The sequence below is a fragment of the Contarinia nasturtii genome, unplaced genomic scaffold, assembly GCF_009176525.2.
Source record: "Contarinia nasturtii isolate CC-2019 unplaced genomic scaffold, AAFC_CNas_1.1 Cnas_scaffold_810, whole genome shotgun sequence".
Lineage (NCBI taxonomy): Eukaryota > Metazoa > Arthropoda > Insecta > Diptera > Cecidomyiidae > Contarinia > Contarinia nasturtii.
The window spans coordinates 3274772-3283144 of NW_022198157.1; the positions used below are offsets into that span (position 1 = coordinate 3274772).

General features: G+C 31.9%; 2 protein-coding genes across 2 annotated transcripts; one reads left to right on the forward strand and one right to left on the reverse strand.

The window, feature by feature from the left end:
• Positions 1–1139: 1139 nt before the first annotated feature.
• Positions 1140–3079, reverse strand: LOC116342214 (organic cation transporter-like protein). Its single transcript, XM_031769734.1, has 8 exons — positions 3015–3079; positions 2709–2940; positions 2544–2647; positions 2386–2482; positions 1763–2334; positions 1473–1708; positions 1306–1403; positions 1140–1229 (listed from the first exon to the last, which is right to left on the reverse strand). Exons 1-8 carry the CDS (start codon positions 3077–3079, stop codon positions 1140–1142), a joined length of 1494 nt encoding a protein of 497 aa, XP_031625594.1.
• A 1291-nt stretch (positions 3080–4370) lies between these two features.
• LOC116342175 lies at positions 4371–5812 on the forward strand. The gene is made up of 6 exons (XM_031769675.1): positions 4371–4714; positions 4778–4900; positions 4955–5026; positions 5176–5335; positions 5398–5444; positions 5518–5812. The coding sequence occupies exons 1-6, from the start codon at positions 4511–4513 to the stop codon at positions 5680–5682; spliced, it is 771 nt and encodes a 256-aa protein (XP_031625535.1). The 5' UTR covers positions 4371–4510; the 3' UTR covers positions 5683–5812.
• Positions 5813–8373: the final 2561 nt, after the last annotated feature.

The following is an 8373-nucleotide window of genomic DNA, read 5'->3' on the forward strand; positions in this document are numbered from 1 at the left end:
ATTGAAAATGTGCAATACAAAACACATTTGACGTACAAACAAATCAAATAAAACTATTGGACTTGAAAAACCAAAACGTAAATAGAAAAGTTTTTTTTTGTTTAAATTTGAAACTTTGTCAACCGATGAATTAATAAATGAGTTTATTCTTAAAATGAACTTTTGAAACCTCTGGCAAGAACCATGCTGATGAGCAATGAACAGCGCTTTCGAATGTTTCGCTTTCAATCAAACGAAAAATTATTCACCATAAAGCATATGCGAGAGAGAGAGAGAGAGGTTTGTGCAAGCTATATAGCATATAAAAAATATCAATATTCATTATTCATTTTATCAAAGAAGTTTGTATAAAAAGTGAGCCTTTTATGTGTTTGACGTCTCACTGAGTGTACAAGGTTCTTTTAATGAAATAAATTTTGGGTAAGTCATTCTCTCTATTGAATAACTATCGCTGCCCATTTCAAATTCGAAGTCGGAACATCGATACATAATCAATTTTATCAGTTATCTTTTTTGTGCTCATCTTTATGGAAGAAACTCGAAGATACCGGCGACGATGAAAAACTTAAAATGAAACGATTTCACGCAAATAGCATTCAATCATAGATGACCCAGTGATCGTGATTAAAAATAGCATTATTTGTTAAAATGAAGGCCCCAAACTGACAACAGTCAAATGTGTTTTCTTTTTCAAAAATAAAACATTTATTATTTGAGATAATACATTTAGTATTTGTATATACCATTGTAACCTCTTCTGTTACACTCAGACTCTAAAACAGAATTGCATAGAATTATAGGTCTTTGGCTTCTTCTACCGTATCGGGTAACTTTTTTCCTTGTGTTTCCGGCAATAGTAAGACTAAAAACGCTGCACAACCAGCAGCAAGCGTTCAGGATCGCATACATTTATGCGATACATTGAATGATGCATGCATCGTTTGATGCGAATCAAATAACGCAAACGCAACGCTAACGATGTCGCTGTGAGTACGGACCTGACAGCGCATGACGTGCTTATATGATACACGTAATGATGTGAATGTTCAATAAAGCAAGACCGTCGTGTGCTACTAGATCCGCACATACAACGACAGCGTTAGCGTTATTTGATGCGCATGAAATGATGCATGCATCATTCAATGTATCGCATAAATGTATGTGATCCTGAACGCTTGACCAGCAGTGACTCCAAAAAGTATGAATGGTAGAATCGGAGCACTGGTAATCTAAAACCGAATGAGAACAAATAATGTGTCAAATATCATTAGCGCAGTCAATAAAAAAACCCTATTCAAAACTCACCAGAAGCGTGGCAAATGACGCCGCCACTATACCCATTTTTCCGATCATAGAACACGAATTCATAATAATTGACCGTAGATTCGTGGGCCAAAGCTCAACTATAAAGGAGAAAAAGGTGCATATAACTTTGATGCTCTATTTAAGGTTGGAACCTAATTCGAAGTCACCTGTAAAGATTAACACTACATTGAGTGCAAATGTAATAGAAAATTTTCCAATCATAAACAGTATCAACACAATGATTGATTGCTCTCTCGGAATAATTTGTGTTATTATTGCAGATAATCCAGATAAAATCAATGAACAAAATATTAACTTTTTTCGACCGAATTTGTTAAGAAAAATGGCTGACGACAATGCACCATTGATCGCAACTGACTGAACAATAATAAAGCCTATGTACCTATAAAATAGAATAAATTACTATTCCGAAGAGTCTTAAACAACTTGTACATACCGATTCGTTCCTGGAATGTGAGTTGAAGTCAAACTCAAAACATAGAAACAGAAAAAACACGTAACCCACAGATAGCCACAAATCAAAAAACGTAATCCAAGTTTAATTACAACCAGTTTAATTTGTTGAAACATTGATAGATTGTTTTCATTGTGGTCTGCATTTAATTTCTTTGTGGCATTGATTTTGCTATTGGATGAATATTGCAAACGCAGTGCTTTAATTGAATTTTCGTTCAATGTCCCTCGATTTACTTTGGCCATTCGCTCAAGAATTTTTATGGCGCGATCAACGCGACCTGTCGCTAAGAGCCATCGTACACTTTCCGGAACCAGCCAAATATATAGAATCACAAATAATCCGGGAGCATAAATGGCCCGAAGCAAATAACGAAAATTATGAATGTACATTGCAAGCAAGCCTAATAGTATGCCGCCAAAAATACCAAATGCATTTAATAAAGAAGTGCACAGTGGACGTTTTCGAAAACTTGACATTTCAATAACAAGTATAAAAAGTGCATTGAAACTACTTCCACCCGCTAATGATTCAAGAAATTCCAGCTGAAAATACTATTATAAGTTTTATTCAAGCATAGAGTTTTTATAAAGCAAGTCACTTACTACAATGTACATTGTATAGTTCACCGAAAATGACTTGATCAAACCAAATGTACTGCAACATAGCACGCAACATATAGCCACTCGTAGTCTTCCAAATCTAATTTTTTTAAAATGATTTTAATGTAATGACCAATGTTAAAATATGTACATGAAATAACTTGTCTGCGAGTGCGCCGACGATCGGTAAGAGTGCAAGTCTCCCAATACTGTTTGCGGATCCGATCAATGCGAGTTTATAACTATCATCGCAATGAATATTAAACTAAAAGCAAAATGTTTGTTTAAAACTAAAATTGTTTGGAGAATTAAATCTGCGAAAAAACCTCTGTTTGAACATTTATTTCATCTGTTGTATAAATAAATTCCGTGCATCCAATCAGCTTTGTTGTGTTGAAACTATTGGCATCACATTGATTTTCTAGTGACGAACTTGATGCATAACGAAAACACTTCTCATAGCCATTGCTTGTTAGTGGAAGTGCGTATTTAAGCCACGGTTGATCATAGCTTATCTCACGATTGTTATCACCTAAATCACATTCAGACACTTTGCACCTACAAGAAGATAAAATTACAACAAATTTTCACTTGCAACATATACAGATGATTTTTCACTAAAATACACTGACCTATACTCAAGTGAGTTTGAAGCGAATATACACGTATAATTCAACATACACGTTGAAGAAATCATGTACAGAAGGCAAATAAGAAGAAGAGTAAGTATTTGAGACAAACCAATGTCTCCAAGTTCCAAAAAAATTCCCTCCAAATGATCATCGGCTCCGATATCGATTTTCATTTTACAATGTAATTTGATCACAAAATCTCGAAAAGTATTCACGATGTATTCACACGCAAAAAAAAAGCAAACTGTGTCTTATCGTTAAAATGCTCTAACATCTATTCTATACTTTAATGTTTAATCTTATCAATTTTTACAATCAACCGTTTCGTTTTTATAGACATTTTCACGTAACTTTTATCCTATTAATATAAGTACACAAATTTTGTATCATATTTCAAAACTCATAACAGGTTAATTATCAAACGAGCACATTTTCACTGATATTTTATTCCGTTTGTAGATATTAAAAAGCCCTATTTTTTATTGGATTTAAAATTACATTTTTGTACTTGGTATCATACATGGAGGGTGTAAGTCAATAGGTATCAGCCGAGTATTTTTTTTTTCAATTTGCTAGGAGTTTTTCGCAAGAAAGCATGCAGTGGAAGCAACTTGAGTTTATGTAACACAATCGACGCGAGCGCCCTCAGTTCCAAAGGGCACATCAATGCAATTTAACAATTCAAATCGAAACTAAAGAGAGCGCCAAATTTAAAGCTTAGTGTTATTTCCACTGGATACCTCTCCTTAATTTTTGTTTGTACCCATGTATATTTGTACATGTTTGTATATGTATATGTTTGTACACAATAAAAACGTTAAAAACAATACAACGTGCGCTGCGCTGTGTGTATTCGTGGCCTATTTATTCAATTTTGGTGTATCAGCATCAGAAGTATACACTCTGTCGATAATATTTTTGATATTTCAAACGGCTCTTTTTAATTCGTACACAGTTCAAACTAATGGAAACAAAAAGACTTTGCGGCTTGGATTTGAAAACGAATGGGATTTATTCATTTATTCTCTTTATGCATCACTCTGGTATGGGTTTCGGGAAATATTCAAGAGACATCTTCGGACTATGCATTATCGATTTTTCATACGTTTCAAAGGATTTCAATGTGCTTCTGTACGTTTACGTTATTATTTTATTCAATTCATATGAGGGTTAATATTATTTGATCTTCTATTGACTGCATTTTGAACTCTTGTTCTCTGATTTTGGGAAATTTCGATTTTGTGACATATATTGCGTGCGTTTGCAATAAGTATCGGTGACTCTAAATATCTATTTAAGAATACTTAATAAATCAGATTGCGAAGTAACCATCGCTCTAAAGTGTCATTTTGTTTATCTAAAAAAAGAAGTATAGAATAAGGAATAATTTATTTATCAAAGCAATCTAAGTGAGCAAACACGACTATTAATCAATATTTTAGTTTTTGAAAAAAGGAAATTTAAGTTTAAAGATATTATCTAAAAAAGTGACCACAATGAGTGACTCTACTGAATCATACGAATCGGCTGTACTATTTAGTCCACCGCAAACACTCTTTCGCAATTCGGACGATTCTGTTTCATCATATTCTACCAATTATTCAAGTATTTCAGTATCATTTGGCGCAAATCGACCAGATTTTACGGACATGTATGAAGTTTCGAAAATAATCGACGATCGATATGATGAGAATGGAGAAGTAATTTAAAAAAAATATATATATTTTCAAGTATTAGTTCTAAGCCGATGATATTTCTAATAGTTGGAATACCTGGTGGAGTGGAAATACATTAAAACCGATAAAGGGAATCCAATGAGGGAATGGGTTAAATCTTCCAAGTGCAATTGTCCGGAAGTGATTTTTGATTATCAACATACTTTAGGTGTATGTTTTTGGTTAACACGTATACGTAAAAGTCACTGATCACTTTTGTTACAGAATTGGGACTTCGAATACGAAATAGAAGCCGTGATCGACTCATTTATAGTTAAGCAGGGTTATAGGGACAGTGTAAGTATCAATCCATTCTATTTCAGGTCCTAGAACTGCAAGAATATCATATTGCTATAACAATAGCTAAACCGTAATCATGTGGCATAACATGGTTTAGAAAGTGTTTGCGTTAGGAAATATTACACATCTTCACTGTCTATTTTTAGATTGAGTATTTGGTTAAATGGAAAGATAATCCAGTGAGCACAGAAGAAAATCCAGTAAAAATCATCAATGAATATTCGTGGGTGAAGAAAAAACACATGAAATCAGCAGAAAAAGCAATCAAAGAGTTCGAAAAGAGAGGCGTTCAAGACTTTGGTGAAAGTAATTTTCCAAAATAACAAAAACTATCAACATGTGCTTCATTAACTGATTTCCATTTTCAGAACTGAAGGTCGACAGAATTCTTAGTGAAAATACCGAACTTCCAATCGTAAGTAAAATTCCTCGTTAAAAATGTAAATTTCAAGAATATTTTTTTACATCAACTTGTTCAAATCTTACAGAAATACTTCCAGATTAAGCTCGCAAATTCTGATCAGCCGGAGAAAAGATATTATAGCGTCGATGAGGTTTATCTTATGCCAAATGGACGTAATGCAATATGTTCATTTCACAAAGGATTCGGTTTAATAATTCCTGGAAAAACGGGAAATCGAACAATTTACTAACCAATCGAAGTATCTTTTGAAATGCATATGTGAAACAATTGAACTGCCTTCAAAAAACTTATTGACATATAAATAAAACGAAATTGATCTGTTCGCATTGAAAATGTTTTACAAAAGAGGGTTAAAATAATATCAGACACAATAGTTGAACCAAAAAAAAAAGCTAGATGAGGTATTCCAAAGATCATTTCCACTCGTTAAATTTATTGGAATGGAATCGGATACGGAGTGAAGACGTTGGTGTAGTTATCACTTATCTAATAATGTCGATTGCGTTTCGGTAGAGTTGAAACTTTTCTTAATATCTTCGATATTTTGTGTAAATCATTGAAATACTTGGTCTGATCCTTTGCGATCATTTTTGAGAATCGTTACCTTTTCTACCTTCAAAATGACAAATATTTCTTTGAATTGTACTCATTTGACTAAATTTTGTTACAGTTATAGTCTTTGAACAAATGGTAAAGTCATACTTACAATTTCTTAACGTCAAAATTCATTCAATGTTCGAAATGTATCCGAAATATGAAATAATTCTTATGGTTAGCATTCGCTAAAATTGAAAGACATGTCAGTTCAGTTTAAATTTTATTTATAATTGTATATGTTTAATAAGTTTGTAATTTTATTCAATTACATAATATATCTCAGTAATCAATGATAGAACCATTCTTTTGAAATTATTTCGGTTTTGTGTCGCTTGAAGTCTTCAATAAGGTACACATGTCTTGTGTTGTTTTTATTTGAATTTTTGTTTTGTAATTATAATTCAGATGATAATATGAAATGTTCGTTTTGTCAAATGCCAGATACTTGCCAGATTCTACTTGAAATGTGTGATTTTTCGTTTGTTATTCCTTTGTTAATATAGTATGTGCATTTTTGTGTATTTGTGTGTGTGCAATCAATCTAACAACTATTCTATTTGCCATCCTATACAAGTGTGGCGTGTATATATTATTGTGACTGATGCTATAATTTTTTGTTTGTTTGTTTGTATGTCTCTTCAATGTTTATGAAATATGTCGTTCTGATGTGGGTTCGTTTCATTTTGTAAATGTCTCATGATTTTTCTTTTATACATAATAATAATTTAAAGTATTTTTAAATCGATATAAATATTTCTCAAATTTAAAAGAAAAGCAAAGTATATTTGTACATAAAATCGAAGAAGAAATTATCGAACCTAACCAAGTAAGCTTAAGAGAAATGATATTAAAATTGTCGACATTTCGAAAATCGAAATGAAATGCAGAAAATATTCTTACAATCATGGAAATATGAATATTGAATGGTGTCTTTGGTGATCAATAAATCACCGAAGGCGACGTTAATTGCTTTTCAAAACTCCTCACTCCGATCAGGCGTTGCGAATTTGTTAATTCCTTACACTAAACTACGTTTTTCTTATGAAATCGGGAAATAAATCAACTGATTTGTTGAACAAATTTCGGGAATGGGAAATAAATCGACGATGAAAAATGATGGAAAGAATTGTCGTTTGTGTGCGGAAAAAAACGTTTGGATTCTTTTAAAACAACTCTGGGATATAGTAAGGAATTTGCATTCGAATTTCGAATTATTGTAATAACCGAATAAAAATAAAATCAACAAACTAAATTTAACATAAACCTGATGGCAATTATTAACATTTCATTTATAATTCAAGATTTGTTTAACCATTTAATATTTGTTACTTTTTTAACAATAAATATCGGTGTACCGTTCTTACTATCTATCTAATAGATTACCAGTAATATTATCTTTGCTACGCATTTGCTGAATAATTTAATTTGTATTTTATAATTATTTGTAATTCAGACATCGTATCCAGAGACCCGTCAGCATCTTTCTCCCTCTCTCTCTGTGTGTTTTTGTTCTTTTCAGTTGTTTATTGTATAATCTTCATCATTAAAAGTACAAAGACACAAGTTAGCCCATAACAGTTGTTCATTGGAATTTCGTTAGATGCAAAAAGGGTAAATTTGTTTGTGTCTGTTACGATAGTGCGATATTCTTTGTGGCCCTTTTTTAAAGAGACATGCAGATTTGAATGCATATTTTTCTTAACTATATTTATTTAAAAAGTTTTCTCATATCTTTTCATCATATTGTCATTTTCGATATTATTTTGGTTTCACTACACATACATGTTCGTGTTTATTGAAGTTTTGTTTTTCTGATTTAGAAACAGCGAAAATCTCAACTTTTAAAACGAATTTCAGAGATCAGATAGAGAAGAAATTACATTTAAAACATCAAGTTATCAACTTCAAATCAAAACGATTAAATATAGATTATTTTTTTAAAGAGAAATTGGATAGAGTTTTCTTTGAACAACATTTAGCAATATATACTACATAAAAATACAACACAAATTGAAACATGTTGAAACAATTTGGTGTTTTTTTCTGACTTATCAAGGATGTAATGTGGTTATTTCCTTTTTTTGATTATTGACATTGTTAATAATTTAAGCAAAACATATGGGCGACCAAACGTTTGAAGAAAGATCTTCTTTTACAAGAGCTCAAATCGTTGTACTGTGCGAGTCACCATTCAACATGTAAAGCATTTCACATAATATAATATTAATTATAAGATCCCTTGGCTACCTCCTTTCGTCGGATTTGTTCGAACAAAAGATCTTTAAAATCAATTTAAATCGAACGTAATCATTATAAGTTTTAA

Coding starts and splice junctions, on each gene's coding strand:
- LOC116342214 (XM_031769734.1), bottom strand. CDS start 3,079: ATGATTTCTTCAACGTGTATGTTGAATTATACGTGTATATTCGCTTCA. Junction 2,335..2,385: donor ACTATACAATGTACATTGTA/GTAAGTGACTTG, acceptor AACTTATAATAG/TATTTTCAGCTGGAATTTCT. Junction 1,230..1,305: donor CGTCATTTGCCACGCTTCTG/GTGAGTTTTGAA, acceptor ATTCGGTTTTAG/ATTACCAGTGCTCCGATTCT.
- LOC116342175 (XM_031769675.1), top strand. CDS start 4,511: ATGAGTGACTCTACTGAATCATACGAATCGGCTGTACTATTTAGTCCA. Junction 4,715..4,777: donor GATATGATGAGAATGGAGAA/GTAATTTAAAAA, acceptor TATTTCTAATAG/TTGGAATACCTGGTGGAGTG. Junction 5,445..5,517: donor AAAATACCGAACTTCCAATC/GTAAGTAAAATT, acceptor CAAATCTTACAG/AAATACTTCCAGATTAAGCT.